The 21,148-nt window shown below is 35.6% G+C and overlaps 2 protein-coding genes across 3 annotated transcripts; one reads left to right on the plus strand and one right to left on the minus strand.

Annotated features, from left to right (window-relative positions):
* Positions 1 to 4,321: 4,321 nt before the first annotated feature.
* vtnb (vitronectin b) lies at positions 4,322 to 10,698 on the minus strand. The gene is made up of 9 exons (XM_016543196.1): positions 10,569 to 10,698; positions 10,371 to 10,490; positions 7,351 to 7,575; positions 7,122 to 7,261; positions 6,803 to 6,959; positions 6,155 to 6,304; positions 5,844 to 6,075; positions 5,602 to 5,762; positions 4,322 to 4,727 (listed from the first exon to the last, which is right to left on the minus strand). The coding sequence occupies exons 1-9, from the start codon at positions 10,621 to 10,623 to the stop codon at positions 4,606 to 4,608; spliced, it is 1,362 nt and encodes a 453-aa protein (XP_016398682.1). The 5' UTR covers positions 10,624 to 10,698; the 3' UTR covers positions 4,322 to 4,605.
* Positions 10,699 to 13,620: 2,922 nt separating this feature from the next.
* On the plus strand, positions 13,621 to 21,148 carry LOC107731970 (solute carrier family 13 member 2-like). 2 transcript variants are annotated; one of them, XM_016543193.1, is made up of 9 exons: positions 13,621 to 13,785; positions 15,156 to 15,284; positions 16,131 to 16,267; positions 16,359 to 16,591; positions 19,890 to 20,073; positions 20,234 to 20,356; positions 20,457 to 20,666; positions 20,763 to 20,893; positions 20,996 to 21,148. In XM_016543193.1, the coding sequence occupies exons 1-9, from the start codon at positions 13,684 to 13,686 to the stop codon at positions 21,139 to 21,141; spliced, it is 1,395 nt and encodes a 464-aa protein (XP_016398679.1). In that variant the 5' UTR covers positions 13,621 to 13,683; the 3' UTR covers positions 21,142 to 21,148. The 2 variants fall into 2 exon arrangements, with proteins under 2 accessions (XP_016398679.1, XP_016398681.1); XM_016543195.1 differs by having other exon boundaries at positions 20,999 to 21,148.

Below are 21,148 nucleotides of genomic sequence, written 5' to 3' on the forward strand. Positions count from 1 at the left end.
TAAATAGGGTAATTTTTTTAGCATATTGATAAAAATACAAAGAGAAAGAAAATATATTCCATTCATTGTAATTAACAACATGAACTGCATTAAACATATCGTTACCACTGAATGATAATTCAAATAAAAATTAATGTGTTCATCAATAAGCTAGTTGATGCAATGTTGAAATGTTGAAAAAACTCTTGAAATGGTTCATGTAAATCCAGTGGTCAAATTCTGTATGGCCTCTCAATTTTCTGTGTAATTATAGTCACCTGATTTTATGAATTTATGCCTATTTTTGAAAGGTAAATTCAAAAGATGAAAAATAAGAATTAGGGAGAATCAATCAATTATGAATAATGTATTGCTATTGTGTGAATAATGTGTAATAAATAAAAAAGTAACTGTAGTAAAAAAAAAAAAGTACTTAATTTTTAGAATCTGATTACATAATCCAGATTACATAAATTACCAGCCAGCACTGGCGTTTTAGCAACCTTGCTGTTACATACTAGAGTTATGTAGTCATAGAAATTCTTTAAAGAAAAATACATTTTTGAAAATCAAAAATGCAGATGTGTTAAAAATGTATGGCACATTAGACAGGAAAGAGGTATTAAGAACTATAAGTGAATACAGAATACAGGATCAGGCAGACAAATATACAATGTGCACAAATGTACAGATATGAAATAAGAAATAATTAGTTTTTATTTGTATTGTACATGTAGGATTTAACTTTTTATTAATTGACTTTTTATTAATTTAACACATTTTCTCTTTACCAGCCATGAAAACAGTTCCTCAGCATCTGTGCATAATCTATCATTGCTCCTTCTCTTTCAGGTGGATCTCTGTGGCATCATTTTGGCTTTGTATCAAAAATTATTCTCAGTAGCACTATACATCTAAAGTATGAAAACTGGCCGAACACCTTGAAATATTTCCCCAAACTGGCAGAATAAATGGTAGATGTTTCCACATCAAACAAAAAGACGGCCTCAGGTGTTTGCGGACTGTGAAGGGAGAGGAACGCAGCTGCGATGACACGTCATTAGCACCATTGTGACAGTACTGTGCCCCGGGAGCGGGAAAAAACAGAGGATCCATTGGAAAGAAAATGTATGAATGCAAACACACACATTCCCACATACCAGGCATATATGCACTCATACACTGAGTATAGAGACACACACACAAATAACTTTTTGGTTCATTACACAGTTTTTTAAGCTTATGGAAGCATCAGAATTCTGAAATGAATTGCTGAACACAAAAGAAGATATTTGTAAGAATGGTAGCCAAACAGTTGCCGGTAGCCTTCCATAGTTTTTTTTTTTTTCCCCATACTATGGATGTCAATTGCTACTGCAAACTGTTTGGTTACCAACATTATTCCAAATATCTTCTTTTATGTTCAGCAGAAGAAAGAAACTCATGCAGGTTTGGCAGGTTTGGAACAACATAATGGTGAGTAAATGATGACAGAATTTTCATTGGGTAAATATCCATTTCAGAACAATGCACCCTTACTTTTAAATGTAGATATGTGTTTAGCATGTGCAGGGTGATGATGAAATATATTATAAGGGAAATAAACAGAAACATTTGCTCATTTGTATTTTGACGATTTAGTTCAATAACTGAATAACCGATGAGAGACAAAGGAGAATCCCAGTAAAAGAGATTCATCTAAGGGTAAATTGATCCTATGAGTTATGTACAGGCATATTAATATTTACATATTTAATTGCACATATTTTAATTGAAGATATGTCATAATAGCAACACTATGAATGCAAATTTATTAAATGATTTCACTCAATAAATCTATAGGTTTTCATGTCTGAAATCTAATTTATTGAAAAAGTGAATGATAACCCCATACAATAAAATAATAATAATACTAATAGCAACATGGCACTTGGGGCCTTCTGTCCCAGTTCTGGGGAACAACTTTTGATATTCAACATAATACAGTTTCATAGATCACTATTTTCCAGTTAGATCAATTAACCTCAAAACGGTTTCAACGGACTAAATCTCACAAATGTTGCACTCTAAAAAATGCTGGGTTAAATACAACGATATTTAGGCAAAATGACAAAATGAAAAAAAAAAATTTTTTAAATAGCATAGCCAATCATCAAAAGTGTTGATATGAGATTTCATGCTGTCTTACCCCATCTTACTCTGGTTAACATCAGTTAATATTAATGTGAAAGTATTTTAAGCGTTATGTGACATGCTGCTATCAGCATTCTTCAGAGGATCTCTTGTTATCACAGAGACTTTACCCATTCAGAACAACTCTCTAATAAAAGTGAGTTCGCTTTTAGAGGTTATCACTTGCTTGTGTATTAGCTTTAACTTGAAACTTGGCATTGCGAAGTGCGAACTGTAAATATTGTTGGTTCTTATAAGAAATTGCTTGCTATGTTACAATGTTGCTAACTAAGTCACTCTGAATATAGCCTGCTAACTGAATAAATATGAATGCAATGCAAATGAGAAAAGTGCAGACATATTCAGAAACTTAACAAAATCAGTGGGTTTGCCTGCATGGAGAACAGATACATGCAAATTATGTTAGTAACACAACACATAAAGGATAGCTTACCCAAAATTCTGTCATCATTTACTCAGAGTTGATGAAACAGTTGCCATGGGAGAAAAAAATACTATGAAACTCAGTTGCTACCGTCAATGGTTTGGTCACTCACATTCTTCAGAATATATCTTGTGTTCAGCAGAAGAAAGAAATTCATAAAAGTTTGGAGCGACACGAGGTTGAGTAAATGATGACAGAATTTTCATTTTTTGGTGAGCTATCCCTTCATTGCACATTAAACTTTACTAAGTTTACTATGCAACTTAACCTTGTATCACAGATGTGCATCTACTCAGGGAGCTAAACAACGAGTGCACTTTGACGTCAGTGTTGCCAACTAATTTTCAGGGGAAGTTGCTAAAGGAAGGTTGATTTGTTGCTAAAAGTTGCTGAATGACGCGATGTCATTGCGCGGTGACGTCATTGCGTAATCACGATGCAAAATTGTGTCACTAAATCTAGCAACAAAATTGCTAAGTTGGCAACACTGTTTTGACGTGTCAAACACAGTCGTTAGCCAGGGGTAACAGGTTTAGCTGGTTAGCATGGGCCAGTAGTTAGCCCCTGCTGGTAAATGTAGTAACTACATAATTTTGCTACCAAAAGCATTTTCTTAATTGATGGCAATTTTAACAGTATCTGTATTTTTTTTTTTATATCTGTATATATATATTTTTAAAACAGTGTCAAATTTACTTTTTGAGGGCTATAAAATTATTAAATAGGCTTGTTTTTTTCCTGCCTGCTACTATTTTTACGTTGCAACTCAAGAAAATGTAATCCAACATCCACTGAGTTTGATGGAGGCAAAGGGTATTTAAAATGCAGAAATTTGCCCACTTCCCTGGAACTAACTAAAGCTGAATGTTATCACTGTAAAATGCATTGGAATCCTGTGATTCCAGCACGTCACATGCTTTCATTCCTGTCTCAGTTTGTTGTGCAACTGTTGTCTATGACGAACATATTCAGAAGTGTATGGCATTTTTTTTTTGCTGTTGGAGTGGTGTTCACTCATAGCTCAATTACACTCAATTGTCTATTAATGGCCATACTGCACCTCTCTATGAGTGCCACACTCATTTGTGCCACTAGAGGATGATATTGTCATTGGGATAAATAGGAGTTGAAGAATGTGAAATCATAGGAACTTCCTCTTCCATCTTTAAGCTTACACTTAACCTACCAGCTTGTTTTGAGATATAGCTAATAGTAGATTGAAACTATATATACCATATACTAGATATGAAACAGCTTGTTTACCTTCCTTGAAGCATGCATCATTCTTTGCATTTTTCTCAAACTTAGGTAACAAACACTTTTTTTATTTTGTTCCTTAAAAATCGATTCCTCAATATAATATAATATAATATAATGTAATGTAATGTAATGTAATGTAATGTAATATAATATAATATAATATAATATAATATAATCAATTGGCCAATAACCAGCTTTCTGCTTATATTCAGGCATGCAGTTTGCATAAATTATGAATAAATTAATAAAAAAATATATGCATAACAGCATAAGCATAATCTTTGAATGAAGATTAGAAAAATTATTTTGAAAAGGTTTTTTTTTTTTGCACCACATATTGCTTATTATAAATTGCAAACCAGCATGCTAAACCAGGGTGTCTAACAGTACTGCTTTAGGATATATATTTAATAAGTTTGATGTTTTGCACATATCAAAACATAACAAATGAAGAAAATAACACAATAATGATTGCACAGTTTATTATTCAGTATTTTCAAACTTATAACAAGAACAGTTCATAAGTTCAGTCGAGATCATTGTATCTTATTGCATCATAGTAATAAGGTTATTAGAAGCTTTTTCATAATGCATGCAAAACTATTGTCAGATATTACTGTAATTTAACACATCAGGAATACTTAGAGAACTATAATATTGATAGTAATGATTAATCCTAATAAATTACATCTAATTAAGCAATAACATCAAAGTCTTCATTTTCAACTCAAATATGAAAACCTTGTTTCTTATCTTTTTTCTGACAAATCCTTTTCTTTACATCCCAACCAATATTTGCCAATGGATCTTGGGTAAGGAGGGTTTACGTAGTCAATCCGTTTGGTCTGCAGGTCCACCCTGTAGTATTTATCTAGAGGAGAAATTCCACAATATTAATACGAATACTGACAAAATGACAAATACAATTTGTTTTAATAACATAAAACATACACACTAAACTTTGGTGTCAGTAAGAATGTTCACCAAGGCTGCACTTATTTGATCAAAACTACATTAAAACAGTAATAGTGTGAAACGTTATTGCAATTTAAAATAATAAAAAATATAACTTCAGAAATCATTCTAATATGTTGACTCGGTGCTCAAGAGACCTTTCTTATTATTATAAATGATTCTTATTATCAAAATGTGCTGCTTCATATTTTTGGGAAAACTTGATACATTTTATTCAGGATTCTTTTATGAATAGAAAGTTCAAAAGAACAGCATTTATTTAAAGAAGAAATCGTTTTTAACATTATAAATGTCTTTACTGTCACTTTTGATCAATTGAATGCATCCTTGCTGAATAAAAGTTAATTTCTTGAAAAAGAAAAAACATACTTCTCTCTTTTTTTTAGCATGGTGTTGATTTTTTAACAAGTTTTAACAAGATTTTTATGATGTAAACCTGAAAGCTGCTCAATTTAAATCATTATTCTAGACTTACCACAGAGAATCATGGTAAACAAAATTTTGAACACAGATTTTTTTAATGATGCACCTTAAAAGGAGAATCAACAGAACAGTATCTTTGTCTGAAGTACCTTTCTTAAAGAAGAAGACATTCTGTAAACAAGTGTTTTAACAAGATTTTTATGATAAAAACGAAAAAGCTGCTCAATTTAATTCATTATTCTAGACTTACCACAGAGAATCATGGTAAACAAAATTTTGAACACAGATTTTTTTAATGATGCACCTTAAAAGGAGAATCAACAGAACAGTATCTTTGTCTGAAGTACCTTTCTTAAAGAAGAAGACATTCTGTACAGGTGTGGCCTTCTCTTGAACAATCTCCACATGATCTATGTAGTCATCTGGATCATAGCTCATGTCAAACAAAGATGGACGTCTTCCACGGCCCTTTTTCTGGTTTTTACCACGCTTCTCTGCTCCATAATACCTATATAACACACATTTAGACATATAATCTATACATCTACTGTCCAAATGTCCTCTCAACTGACCTCAGTAATTAACAAACCTTTCCTCATAGTCCAATCCGAAGTCTTCCCAGAACAGTGAACGGCTCACTCTGGCTCCTCGGCCCCTAGTCTTCTTTCTCTGTCCGGTTCGGCCCCTGCTCAGGCTGGTGGCTGGAGATGGTGAGGGACCAGGGCTTACGTACAGTCGGCCAACCATTGCTGCATCTATGGGAGGTTTGATGCCAATCCAGTCTTTGGAAATGAAACGTGGTCCTTTGTGATGCCCCTGAACTGGGTGGACAGGGAATATTTCAGCAAACCAGACATTTATTGAACCCCCTGCTTAAACAACATATGCACACAGACTTACTGCCTTGAAAGAGCAGAGCAAACACATTATCCAAGTCACAGTACAGGTTTGTATAACGTGTGAAGGCAACAGAGGGTGAGGATTTGGTCATGCGGTCACATTCTTCATGGGAAGGTTGGTGTTTGAACTCATATTGGTAGTACTGGTCCCCTGTGGGAACAAAGGAAACATTAAATATTGAATAAATCTATTTTATAAAGTGCTGCAGACGTATTTTTGTAGGCCAACCCAAAAGTTACTATCACCCCAATTCCCTTGACAAAAACTCAATATGATTTTTTTTTTAACATAATGAACATAAAAATGAACATTAACTTTTATGAATTTTGAACCTTAAATATAATCACCAGAAGTAACAAGCTAAATGTAGGCTATACATGATCTGCACCATGGTCGTTTGACTTCAACATCACCAATAACTGGTGTATTTTACAGCATGTCTTGAATAAAATATGAAAATATCTCGAGCTTGTGTTCACCACAGACCTTATTTCAGGCATTTAACTAAAAACCCATTCAAAACAACCTAATGACTTCAGGACAATGGAACCGGAAGTGCTCAAATGCTAACTTATTTCTGGTTTTGGCCTACAAAAATAAATCATGCTTGCAGCACTCTATTACAACCTTCATTTGATTTTCACATACCTTTAAAAAAATACACTTTTTCCCTCCCGTGATGGCCTGGAGCCGGGATTGCAAATGCGGCATCAATATCATCCGGAATCTTCTCAAAGCCCACCGATATGTCTCTTGGATAATCCTCATCCAAGACATCACCATCAAAACGCCAGTACTTGTTACCCTGAGATTCAGCATGCAGTGGAATATCAGTAGTATGTTCTAAATATTTTAGTTTTATTCAAAGATTGTTTATTTTAAATGTTTTTTTTTTTTTTAATGAATAGATCTGGATTTCAAAATGAGTGTTAATGAGCCCTTAATATGTAACCTTACATGCACAGACCTTGAATATATATGTTTTTCCCTGGCAGTTGATGCGCGTGAAAGCAGCATCAATGGGACTGGAGATGCCCCACACATCCTTGATGAGTTTGGGATACCCAGGCATGACAGATCTGTCATCTAGCTCAAAGAAATAGTCCCCTAGAACACAAATGAAGAAGGTGTTGTGCAGTTAGTCAGTCTGAACTGAGAAAAAATGCATACAGATTGAATGTAGCTTCTAAACTCACCTCTGAATGCATAGATTGAACTATTCTTTAACTGCATGAAGGCGTCAAAGGTGCGGCCGCTACAGATGACGGCGTCTGGATCAGATGGAGTTGTAGGAGACATAGGAGGGGGACTTGTGGTGGTAAGGGGCAGAGCGGTGGTGGCTGTCACATTAGATTCTTTTGTCGGTGACATTGAAGAGGTCAGATCCTCCTCAGGCACATCAAACATGTCACCACGGGCAACTGAGGAGAAAGTTAAAACATTCAATGAGTACAGGATTTTCACAATGTCCGGTTATTTTTTCTTTAATAAGACATGAAAGGAATAGTTCACCCAAAACTTGCTGAAACTCACCTTTTGCTTACTGACCCTCAGGATTTGGAGTAATTTTGCATTACATCACTTGCTCACCAATGGATCCTCTGCAGTGAATGGGTGCCGTCAGAATGAGAGCCAAACCGTTGATAAAAACATCACAGTAATCCACATGACTCCAGTCCATCAATTAATGTCTTGTGAATTGAAAAGCGGCAGTTTTGTAAGAAACCAATCTTTAAGGCATTTAATTTTAAACTGTCACTTCTGGCCAACATGCATAATAATAGCACTTCCTCCTGTGAAAAAGTCTATTCCCTGTATATGGATTATTGTGATGTTTTTAAGCAATTGTTTTGATTCTCATTCTGACGGAACCCATTCACTGCAGAGGATCCACTGGTGAGCAAGTGATGGAATGCTAAATGTTTTCAAATTTGTTCTGATAAAGAAACACACACATCTACATCCTGGATGACCTGAGGGTGAGTAAATTGTTTTTGCGAATTTAAATTTTGGGGCAAACTATTCCTTTAAAAGTGAAATGTGTACTTTTTGTCACCAAACTGAATTTCAGACACTTTGTACTACGTGTCCTAGGGGTTGCTTTTAATGAAAAGTAACTTCATTTATTTTTGTTACTTAAAACATTTTATATAGCCTTGTATAGATATATTGTTTTACCCTTGTCACAGACTTTCAGTCAATTTACCACAGTTTTCATTTTCCCCACAACAAACAATTTTGCGAGTAATAAAGTTTTATCAAAGGTTAGTGTACTTGATTACCACAAGGGTAATTAGTGTCACTGAAGTGCAAGCATTAGATAAGAGACAGGTCATGTGTGAAGAAAACAAAGCAAAATCAAGGTAAATATCACCTGTGAACAGGATATTTTTATTGTGCGTCGTTTCCAGTCAAGTTGTAAATTTGCACAAAAAAAAAAGCCTCACATGAACAAATGCAGGTGGAACTTCACGACTCTTCAGGCTAATATTTAAAATCAGAGGTGGGGTAGCTACATCTCTGGATTTTTCGGAAAGCAAATGCAAAAAAAATGGTTTGTTGTGCTGATGTCCTTTTGGTTGTTCATGTTTTATTTTTTCCTTTCGTTTGTTTAGTTATACAATATGTGACCCTGGACCACAAGACCAGTCATAAGGGTCAATTTTTTTAAATTAAGATTTATACATCATCTGAAAGCTGAATAAATAAGCTTTCCATTGATGTATGGTTTGTTAGGATAGGACAAGATTTTGTTGAGATACAACTATTTGAAAATCTGGAATCTGAGGGTGCAAAAAAAATCAAAATACTGAGAAAATCGCCTTTAAAGTTGTCCAAATGAAGTCCTTAGCAATGCATATTACTAATCAAAAAGTTTTGATATAGTTACGGTAGGAAATTTACAAAATATCTTCATGGAACATGATCTTTACTTAATATCCTAATGATTTTTGGCATAAAAGAAAAATCGATAATTTTGACCCATACAATGTTTTTTTGACTATTGCTAAAAATATACGACTTAACGACTTAAGACTGGTTTTGTGGTCCAGGGTCACATATATGTATGTGTATATGTTGTATATTTTATATTAATTGTGTTTTAAAAGTTAATTTCACAGTGAAGTAAAGTCAGGGTAAAGTCCACAGAGCCCCACAAGTGCCCAATTACAACCTAATTGTAAACAGGTTTCCCAAACCCTCCCCTCAGCTGCTATTGGTCAGACAAAACAGAAAGCCCCTCCCCAAACTTACACCATTGGATGAGCCAGTGTTGCAATGTAGGACTGTTCCAGCTGCTCAAACAAACACAGCATTGTTTTGAGAGCACCAGTGTTTACACTTGGAAATCATCCCATGAGTGTCCTACTTATAGTTGTCTCTGTGTAATAAGGGTCGCTGTGATTTTGATCAACATCTTTTGTTGATCCTGGATCAACATTACTGTCCAAAAATATAGACTAAACCCAATCCCTACCCCTAAACCTAACCCTACCCATAATTCATTCCAAGGGTGTAGAAGCACCTAACCCTGATCGTAAGCCTAAAACAGATATTTCCTGAAAAGTTATCCCTCAATTCTGATTGGTTAATCGGAATGTTGTTCCAGGATCAACAAGGATGTTAATCCAGGAACATGTTGTACTTGGTGAAATCACGCTCACCGTGTAATAAGCGAGGACAGTAGAAAGTACTATATATAGTAAATAAATAAATACTAAACATTACATTCAGTACATTCAAATACAAATATACACTGCTGTTGAAAAGTTTGGTGTCAGTAAGTTTTTTTTTTTATTATTAAGAATGACATTAAATTGATCAAAAGTGACAGTAAAGGCTTGTACAGTGTTATATTTTCTTTTTTATTTCAAACAAAAATATCAACAGCAGCAAATCATCAGCATATTAGAATGATTTCTGAAGGATCATGTGACACTGAAGACTGGAGTAATGACTGCTGAAAATTCAGCTTTGCCATCATAGGAATAAATGACATTTTAAAATATATTTAAACACCTATTTTAAATTGTAATCATATTTTATAATATTACTACTGTTATTATATTTTTGTCAAATAAAAGCAGCCTTGGTGAGCATAAGAGACTTCTTTCAAAAAAAACATTACAAAATCTTACCATAGTGTACAGTATATAAAAATGCATCATTAAAAGGTTGACATTTATTACAATTTGAATGTACATTAAGTTCTTACCTTTTGTTCGACAAGCGCTGTCAAAATCCTCACAGCAACTTCCATAGTACTTGCACATTCTATCACACTGGCATTTCTTTGTAGGATCAAAGCCACTCTGACAGCGTCCCGTGCATGTTTCTGTGGAAAATAAAAAAAAATAAAAAAAAATTGAAAGCTCAATAAGAATAATAATGAAGCAGCTTGTGGGACACTCACCCTCCGCAGCAAAACAAGTCGCCAAAACAAGGCACAATAAAATCCCAAATTTCATTTTTAATGGCACATCTGTCAGCAGCGAGTGCCTGAAATGCTCTAGAATCACCAGTGTGAAAGAATGACAGAGGACAGCTCAGACATCTGTGCCGATCGATGGCTCCAAAAGTCACCCACCCTGTTTGTTTAGTCTGAAAAAAAAAATCAATGATTACTACAAAATTGTCCTGTTACCATTAATCCTTCATGTTATGATTAAGGCCTTTTAGTTGATTTAAAGTTAAGAAAATTTAACAAGGATGTAACCAAATAGGTCTGAAATGTATACGGGTAATAGCGAGTATAACTGTAATAAGTGGGAATGTGTAAGTGGCCTAAATAAACTATTGAACTACTATTGAGCTGCCAACTATTGATTTCACTGTCTGAGCAACTCAACTCGCTGTGTTTGTAGACACGGCTGATGTTCAGTCTTTAACTTTCTAATGAAACAAATTAGAGATGAGTATTTAAAACATTTATGTATATATAAGAGCCTTGAGCTATAGTGAGGAAGGTCTTTAAGCCCACTACGGAAGTATTTGCATCAAAAGATGTTAAAAATGCTGTTCAGATTAATATGACAGGTGTGCTGACCAAGGTGCTGAAATCATTGGAGGAAATAGCACTGTACCTCCATTAGCTGCTCTACACTATAGACTTATTAGTATCACAATCATTTCTGTTGTTGAATTTTCCTTTTTTTTAATTCTTTATTTTACTGTGCTTGCACTGCATTACTTACATATGGTACATACACCAAACTGTCATTACACAGTTTTATTCCTATCTACTGTATATTATGAACGTTTTTCATATATCATTCTCCTGATTTATCTATTTAATTTCTAAAAATATGGTGATTTTATTTATTTATTAATTTTTTTTCTGGCTGTTGAAAGTATTTTCTGATTTAAAAATATGTATTACAAATACATATCCCCTCTGCAAAAACCGTTAACTGTAATATATCAACAAAATGAAACAAGAATTGTGAAACTGGCTTTATCCAATGTTCAGATTTCTGTTCTGGAAATGTATGCAAATCAGTGCATATTTATTTAGATAATGCCTCAGTTGCATATTTAAACATAAAATTACAGAAATGTTGTAATTCAAAACAATTGTCTAAATGTACTGTGACTAATCAATAGGGGAAGCATGGTGATATCTATGAGTTAAAATATTTTCTCTATTCACCTGTGATGTCTTGAGTTAACAGAGTGTTTAGTATTTGAAATGTAACAGACGGTGATGACATACTTGCATTCTTTCTTAAATCTATTTGCAAACTATATGAACTGGAAAATAATGGATTAGGAGATAAAGAAATGGCTGGGAGAAAGCGATTTCATCTTGGGACTAAAGATTATTTTGCAGAATGTTTATTGTAAATATTTGTGTTTTGCTACTATTTCATCAAAAGAAAGAGCAGACAAAATATATAAATGAATCTGAGCCTTTTCTTTAAATGTTATATTTATGTGTTTTGTTTCTTTTTTACATTTAAGTGTTTTTTTCTTGTTTTTTCTTTCCGGGTTCTAGAAAAGACAGACTGACAGACAGGCTTATAAATAAACTAGGATAAGGTCAACATTATTCTTATAAACCAGTCATTATTATTTGAATTTAGTGGCTATAAGCTGAAACGTTACCTTGTCTTTATTAATGTGACTTAAAGTAGCTTAAAAAAAATGTATTGTTAATTTTTATTATTGCGATTAAGGTACTTGTTAGATATTTCAGTAAATAATTAGTAATTTGCACTGAAGAATAAACTGGAATCTCAGATAACTCGTATCACTTTTGTTTCTTGATATTTCCTTTAAGGCTATAACTTGATGTTCTGCCAGATGTTATTATTCAGAAATAGCACAGACTGCTTTGTGTAAATTAGATGATAATGTAAAATGAAAGGACTTTGTCTTTTATTGAGGCCAAAATCCATAAGTGGGTCATTGAAAAAGAGATAAAAGTCCAAATTCAGGAACTTGGAAGTTACTCATTTAAAAGTATTATCTTGACTCAATCCATATGGCCACTGCCAAATGAAAGTCCAAATGAGTGATTGATATGTCATGTAATATTGGTAATTACATTAAGAGTCAACTACGCCCTCCTAAAACGGCTTGTTCTAACACGCCCCCACATGTCTACGTCACGATGTGGGAAGATTTGCATAACGCCGCCCAAATGTTCACGCAAAGAAAGAAGGCGTAACTTTTATTCTCGCTGTAGTATTGTTGCCGGCGCCGCCATGTCGTGAAGGCGCTGTGTTTCGTTGTGAAAGCGAAACTACTTTGTTTGGCCTTCGGTTTTAATGTTTTTGTCCTCCGGCCGGACAGGGCATCATCACAATATGGTAAGGGGCGTAACACATCCGTCACACGCTTGAGATATTCGGCCAATCACAACGCACTGGATAGCTGGCCAATCAGAGCACACCTCGCTTTTCAGACCGATGAGCTTTGTAGAAATCGACGCGTTTCAGAAAGGCGGGGCATAGAGGAGAAACAATAATGTACAGTATGTGGAAAATAATGTGTTTTTTGAACCTTAAACCGCATAAACACATTTCATTACACCAAATACACAAAATAATGTTCTTTTTAGCAACATCATATGACCCCTTTAAAAGCCAGCACACGGACAATTATATTTTCATAAAGTATATTCCTGCACTTTCGTCTCTTATTTTCCCAGAAGTGAACAGAAACATTCTTTACATATCTCTGGTGTAAGAGAAACACTTATCAGGGTGACATTGGCAGTGTGAAAAGTTCAGATATGCTTTCAATAAATCCATTAGTCAGTGCTCCAACAAAACAATGAATTGTGGCTTTAAAAAAAAGATAACAAAAGGGTTAATATTTTTTGTTTGCCATCTCTTTTACCCTCCCCTTCTTCATACCCCTATTTACCCTCCTCTTGTTCACACAGTTAATGTTTAATTTTATGTGACGATGCCTATAAACACATTGATCACGCTCGACCTCCTTTGCTGCACTCACACCATCAGCACTCTCCAGCACTCTCCATCTAGCACACACCTGACATCTGCAGCTGAGGGCCAGGAGACATGGCATCGGTTCTACGCTGGCTGTGGGTTAACAGAAACTACTTCATCATCTTCATCACCCCCCTTCTTATATTGCCCCTGCCGCTGGTCTTCCCAACTCCGGTAAGTACTTTTCTGCTGGAGCAGAAGTATTTTGTGAAAATCTTCTGCAAAGTCCTTGTCATGAACATCTTAAGCAAAACACTTTCTCTATGCATCTACATTTTGTGTTTGTGAATTTATATAGCCAAATTACTGAAATATGACAATGTGACATCTAAACATTAAAAAAATAATAATATAAAAGATTTACATTTTTAAGATTTAAATTGAAAAAATAAGCCTCATCAGCAGCTGAATGATGGCTGAAAAATGCACTGTTGGTATTTATGAACTGTGGCATGCTGGACACTTTATTTACACAGCTTGCAGAGGTCATCCTCAAGTCACAAACAAAAAATTTAAAGTCATATGGCCCAAAGTTACTCAAGACCTGGAGACCAGGTTACTTTGACCTAGAGAGCTTCAGCTGAAAAAATATTGAACAAAACTGGATATTTGACTCAATTTTTGGAGTAAAAAGGAACAATCAGACATTTAAGAACCCCAAGTGGCTAAACTACTGAATGCATTTTATTTTTTGTATTTTTTAAAAGCCCTTACACAAGATATGATTGTTATACAACCCATCATGTACCACAGTATACTGTCATACTATTATTAAAATGTTTGAATTTATTAAAAAAAGCATGATCAAACCTTTCCTGAAAAACCTGTTGTACACAATCTTGTACTGTACATGCCTCCCACCGTCTGATAGTTTATACTTTTTAGCAAGTAAAAGACCTTTTAGTATCATTTTAAAAATGTTCACCTTCAGGTCATGGTACATGTGTGTTTTTGCTGTGAAATATTTACCAATCTTTATAAAGTAAACATACGAATAACCTTTATATTTGTAGTAATATTTCAGAATGGATTTACTGGATTGAGGTTAAAATTGTATCTAATTAAATATGATTCAAATATGAAATATCTTTTAAATATCATCTTACTAAGCCATAATATTGGGAGATATAGAGTGATGACTGATATTTATATGATGACTAATATTTATATATATTTTATGTAAGTAGTCTGCTATACTGTACTGCTATAAAGATCAAAGCATTGATTTACATTACAAGCTATCACAATATACTTTTTGGCCATATAAAGATAGATGAGTCTAAATAGGTCTTCAAGAGATACAGTAGTGACCCCTGGTACCTTCACCAGATGTAATAGATTTTTAACAGAATTGAATCACACCCTTTCCTCCCCTTTGACAACCTAAGATGAGAGGATTGCCATAGATTTGAGATTGCATCTTTGATGTGTTATGCATCTCATTCACATCCAATAATTCTCTTCTATAGAAATGTGTCCCACTGCTACTTGAATAGGTGATGTATTCCCTAGTTCACTTACACTGTGACACTTCTGTTCTTCAGGAGGCAAGATGTGGTTTTGCCATCATCCTGATGGCGCTGTACTGGTGTACAGAGTGCATGCCGCTGGCCATCACTGCTCTGCTGCCTGTCATCCTCTTCCCAATGATGGGCATCATGGAATCTGGAAAGGTATCATACAAAAAAAATACATAATTAGCATTTTGCATCATTTTATACCCTAAAATAATGGAAAAGCAAACTAATCCCATAACAATTGTTTAAAATAAATGTGTATATAATACACGAAAAACTGTTGTGTTCCCCCGAGAAACTGCATTCAATCATCAATCTTTTGCATTCTCTTGAAAAAGTGTTGCAAAAGCAATTTTCTCACATTATTTGCAGCACAAATGTTTCACAACGGAACACAAAAGTTTTGTGAGACAGCAAAAAAAGCATTGAAATATCATTTTTCCTAATATCTAATTTTCTTTTCCCATCACCATGTCTTTATGATGGCTCTGTACAGTGCACACTGTATATAGTAAACAGCAGGCTAGTACTGCATTTTAAACCGAAGCCATACTGAGCAGAACTAAATATGTGACCCTGGACCACAAAACCAGTCTTAAGTAAGACTGAAGTAAGAATAAATAAGCTTTCCATTGATGTATGGTTTGTTAGGATAGGACAATTTTTGGCCGAGATACAACTATTTGAAAATCTGGAATCTGAGGGTGCAAAAAAATCAAAATATTGAGAAAATCGCCTTTAAAGTTGTCCAAATGAAGTCCTTAGCAATGCATATTACTAATCAAAAATGAAGTTTTGATATATTTACGGTAGGAAATGTACAAAATATCTTCATGGAACATGATCTTTACTTAATATCATAATGATTTTTGGCATAAAAGAAAAATCTATAATTTTGACCCATACAGTGTATTTTTGGCTATTGCTACAAATATACCCCAGCGACTTAAGACTGGTTTTGTGGTCCAGGGTCACATATGTAACTGTTACTTTGTCTTTCAGGTGTGTGTTGAGTACCTAAAGGACACCAACATGCTGTTTATTGGGGGTCTACTGGTGGCTATAGCTGTTGAACACTGGAATCTCCATAAGCGTATCGCCCTGAGTGTTCTCCTAATAGTTGGAGTTCGGCCTGCTTTGTAAGATCAAACACATTGAAAACTTATAGCCTACTTTATTTCTGTCTCACTCACACACTCACCTGTTTTTGCTGTCTGTTAACTTCTGCAGGCTGATGATGGGGTTCATGATCGTAACAGCCTTCCTCTCAATGTGGATCAGCAATACGGCCACCACAGCCATGATGTTGCCCATTTCTCAAGCTGTTCTAGAACAGCTCAGTGCCACAGAGGCCGACAGCGATGAGAAAGAGCTTAGGGAAGGCCAAGATAACCGAGCATTTGAGTTGACCGAGGTCAACATCAAACATCCTTTGGACAATGTCACTGGAGACAAACCCAACAGTAAGTCCAACATGTTGACACTTTTAAAACATTTTTTTATTATTATTATTCTGCTGCACAACAAATAATGGTCACTGAATTGAAATGAATTTATTATTTTATAATGTTAAACTGTAGACTTTAGTCAGTGTAGCATAATATTGAATTTTTGACAAAATAATTAGGTTGTGAGTGATAGAAGTATAGAAGTTATATATCAATTTTTCAGCTGACCAAACGTCTTTCCGAAAGAAAAAAAAAAAATCATTAGACAAAAACACCATAAAACAATTTGGAAAGTTGTCAGTTACGAAATTAAATGATCTAGGACCTTTATTAAATTAAAGCATTCCATTGTAAAGACGGCAAGTCTATCCTTTACAGCCTCATTTTCATCCTCGTTCAATTCAATATGGCACCCTAATTAAGGTCTATACTATCTTAAATATGTCGTAAAGCTTCAAATCTGTGTGATTTCTGCGAATGAGGTTTCATTACATCATACTGTTTGGGTTTCGAAGCATTTCTAAATCCTGATGGTTTGCCACTAAGGGGTGTTGATGGTAAACACCATTTCCTTCTTTTTCCTACAACTTGTTTCACTTCAGTTTCACTTTTTATGACCGATATTTATTATGTGTTTCCATATCCCTATTATTACTAATAGTCCCAAACCACGCATCACACACTGTAGGCAGCACAAACCTGACAACCTGCACATTTTGCCTATGTCCGCTAATACACTACTTTCTTTTCCTATTGGTCTCTGGAATTGCCAGTCTGCGGTAAACAAAGCAGAATTCATCACTTCTATTAATAGTCATTCAAGGCTCAACCTCATGGCCCTGACAGTGACTTGGATCAAACCAGAGGACACTGCTACACCTGCAGCCCTTTCCAATAATTTCTCTTTTTCCCACAGCCTTCGTCTGACTGGAAGAGGTGGAGGTACTGGTCTGCTTATCTCTAATGATTGGAAATTTAATCCTTTACCATCTCTGGGTATCTACAGCTCCTTTGAATCACATTCATTTACTATCACCCACCCTCTTAAAATCAATTTTATAGTTGTTTATCGACCCCCAGGACCACTAACTTCTTGGAGGAGTTAAATGTGTTGCTCTCAAACTTCCCAGAGGATGGTACTCCTCTGGTTATGCTTGGAGACTTCAACATACACCTAGATAAACCTCAGGCTGCAGACTTCCACACTCTACTTGCCTCTTTTGATCTCGAGCGAGTGTTAACTGCGGCTACTCACAAATTAGGTAACCAATTGGGCCTTATTTACACACGCCACTGCTCCACTGATCATGTGCTGGTTACTCCACTGCACACATTGGATCACTTCCTCTTCACTCTTAACCTCAACATGGTTCCTGACACAGCATATACACATCTACATGTCCTTCCAAATCTTCAATACTTATCTTGCTGGATCTGTCCGCTGCTTTTGACTTGGTTAACCACCAGATCCTCCTTTCAACCCTGTTGGCAAAGGGCATCTCAGGAACTGAACTCCAGTTGTTCGAGTCTTACCTCTCAGATAGGTCCTTCAAGATATCTTGGAGGGCTGAGGTGTCAAAGTCACAACATCTAGCTGCTGGGGTGCCTCAGGGCTCAGTTCTTGGACCACTTCTCTTCTCTGTCTACATGGCATCACTAGGTTCTGTCATTCAGAAACATGGCTTTTCATATCACTGCTATGCTGATGACACTCAACGCTACCTCTCATTCCATCCTGATGATCCAACGGTAGCTGCTTGAGTCTCAGCATGTCTAACAGACATTTTTTGCTGGATGAAGGACCATCACCTTCAACTCACCCTTGCCAAGACAGAATTGCTTGTGGTTTCTGCCAACCCATCACTTCATCATAATTTCACCATCCAGCTATCCAACAACCATAACTCATTCAAGAAAAGCCAGGAGCCTTTGAGTCATGATTGATGATCAGCTAAATTTCACAGACCACATTGCAGCTGAATTTTATAGACCACATTGCTAAAACTGTCCGGTCCTGCAGATTTGCATTATACAACATTAGGAAGATCAGGCCCTTTCTTTCGGAACATGCTTCACAACTCCTTGTTCAAGCTCTTGTTCTGTCCAGGCTGGACTATTGCAACACTCTCTTGGCAGATCTTTCAGTCAGTTCTATCAAACCTCCACAACTAATCCAGAATGCGGCTGCAAGATTAGTCTTTAAAGAGCGAAAAAGAGCACATGTCACACCTCTGTTCTTCAATTTGCACTGACTACCAACTGCTTGCAAAAAAGTCAAGGCATTGATGTTTGCCTACAAAACAACCTCGGCTCTGCACCTCTTTACCTAAATTCACTACTTCAGACTTATGTGCCCTCCAGAAACTTGCGTTCTGCAAATGAACGGTGCATTGTAGTGCCATCCCAAAGAGGCACAAAATCACTTTCACTGACTCTTACCTTCCTGGTGGAATGACCTGCCCAACTCAATCCGAGCAGCTGAGTCTTAAGCCATCTTCAAGAAGTGGCTAAAATCACATCTCTTCCATCTACACTTGACCTTCTGACACTTGCACTATCTGTTTCTATTTTATCTACTTGTTTTCTTTTTATTTACTAAAAAAAACTTCACCCTTTAATACTTGCACTCTCTATTCTAAAAAATGACCCTCTAACACTAGCGTTCTCTATTTTTTTAATATTCTTTCGACTTGTTTTCTTTTTATTTATAATAAAAAAAAACTTGCTACATTTACTGTGTAAGACTAACTGTGACTTATCATAGCACATTTCATTGCTCTTTTGTTGGTTTTGATTTCTTCTATTGTCCTCATTTGTAAGTCGCTTTGGATAAAAGCGTCTGCTAAATGATAAATGGAAACCAATGAACCAGCTAATTAATGGGTTTAACTGATCTCGGGCCTGTTTTATAATGTAGGTTCAGTTTTTTTTTATTATTATATTATTATATGTATATTACACTTTTATTAAAAATTTTGCAGCTGGTTTGTAAACTGTGTTTGCATTTGGGCTGTGTTTTCATTGCCTCTACACCGTTTTGACAATCTCAAATGAAGCGAGCATTCATGTTTCAAAAGCTTCCAAAGAATGAATCATTTTGTGAAGCAATTGGTTCAGTTGATCTGAAGTTTCAAAAAGCTCATTTTGACTACAACCGATAACTGAGATGCAAAGTGGTGCCATGCTTTTATATGAAATGAGAGAGTGAAAGGGTCACAGAAATTAGTGTTCGAGAATACAGTGTTGCCTATTTTACCAATCAGTGGTAATAAAGCACAGTCTTAAAACTTACATCCCACCTAAATTTTGACAGACAACCCAGATCTGGAGGCAAGAATCAATGCACTCTCTGAACGCAGGAGGAAAGAACGTGAAGTGAAGTACCTTCGTCTCTTTAAAGGAATGAGTCTATCTGTGTGTTACTCTGCCAGCATTGGAGGAACTGCCACCCTAACGGGCACCACACCAAATCTTATTCTCAAGGGCCAGATGGATGAGTATGTCTGTCAAATATCCTGTTATTTTAATAATAATACATTATATATATATATATATATAGGTGTTGTGCATTGTTGTGCACACAAACTGTTAGACCTACAACATACAAATGTGCAAACAGTAATGGAGCAAGGTCTCTTCTCACACATATTTTTGCAGCATTTTTCCAGATAACAATGACGTGATCAACTTTGCCAGCTGGTTCGGTTTTGCCTTTCCTAACATGGTGCTGATGCTTGCGCTCTCTTGGTTTTGGCTGCAGTTCATGTACTTGGGATTTAAGTAAGTAACCTGCATGCTTTACATTAAATTACATAGTGTGTCTAGGACATAAAGTAAGTGTTATTAGATTATTTCAATTTGAGGTGATTTTGTTTTTCAGCTTAAAAAACAGTTTTGGCTGCGGTTTGAAAAATGAGGGAGACAAAGAAGCTTACAGAGTGATGAAAAATGAATACAAGAAGTTGGGCCCGATATCTTTTGCTGAGGGCGCAGTGCTTGTCATCTTTGTGATCCTGGTGATCCTGTGGTTCACACGAGAACCAGGGTTCATGCCAGGCTGGGCTACTGAGCTCTTTAACAAAAATGGACAGTGAGTAAACTTCACCCAAAAACCTTTAAGAAATCGTTCACATAAAAAAAGTTATCTTCTTTGCATATTAATTTCTTTCTATTTTCCTCGGTGAAGATATGTCACCGATGGCACTGTGGCCATTTTCATGTCAACCCTGTTCTTCATCATTCCATCTCGGCTAGACTGTTCATGTTCTGTCAGTGCAAATGATGAACATGATGAAGAAGCTGAAGGAGTGGGGGAAGGTAAGGTGCTTCTGCATTCAGAGTATTTGAACGAAACATTGTGCCATCAGTTTAAACTAGGTCTTAAACCAAATTTACTGGACTGTCTGTTTTATTAAAAAGAAGAAAAACAGAAGAAGGACAAGAAGAACAAACTGAGGGGTACTCCCACTCTTCTAAACTGGAAGGTGATACATGAACACATGCCTTGGAACATAGTGCTGCTCCTGGGTGGAGGATTTGCCTTGGCAAGAGGAAGTGAGGTATAATTTAATA

This window comes from Sinocyclocheilus rhinocerous, unplaced genomic scaffold, assembly GCF_001515625.1.
Source record: "Sinocyclocheilus rhinocerous isolate Xijiao unplaced genomic scaffold, SAMN03320098_v1.1 scaffold128, whole genome shotgun sequence".
Lineage (NCBI taxonomy): Eukaryota > Metazoa > Chordata > Actinopteri > Cypriniformes > Cyprinidae > Sinocyclocheilus > Sinocyclocheilus rhinocerous.

Excerpts from the sequence above, each read along its gene's own strand:
- LOC107731970 (XM_016543193.1), top strand. The coding sequence starts at position 13,684 with ATGGCATCGGTTCTACGCTGGCTGTGGGTTAACAGAAACTACTTCATC. Across the intron at positions 13,786-15,155 it reads CGCTGGTCTTCCCAACTCCG|GAGGCAAGATGTGGTTTTGC; the intron begins GTAAGTACTTTT and ends TCTGTTCTTCAG. Across the intron at positions 20,894-20,995 it reads AGCTGAAGGAGTGGGGGAAG|AAGAAAAACAGAAGAAGGAC; the intron begins GTAAGGTGCTTC and ends TTTATTAAAAAG.
- vtnb (XM_016543196.1), bottom strand. The coding sequence starts at position 10,623 with ATGAAATTTGGGATTTTATTGTGCCTTGTTTTGGCGACTTGTTTTGCT. Across the intron at positions 6,305-6,802 it reads AAAAGTGTATTTTTTTAAAG|GGGACCAGTACTACCAATAT; the intron begins GTATGTGAAAAT and ends TTGTTCCCACAG. Across the intron at positions 6,076-6,154 it reads TGCTCTGCTCTTTCAAGGCA|TTCAGGGGCATCACAAAGGA; the intron begins GTAAGTCTGTGT and ends CTGTCCACCCAG.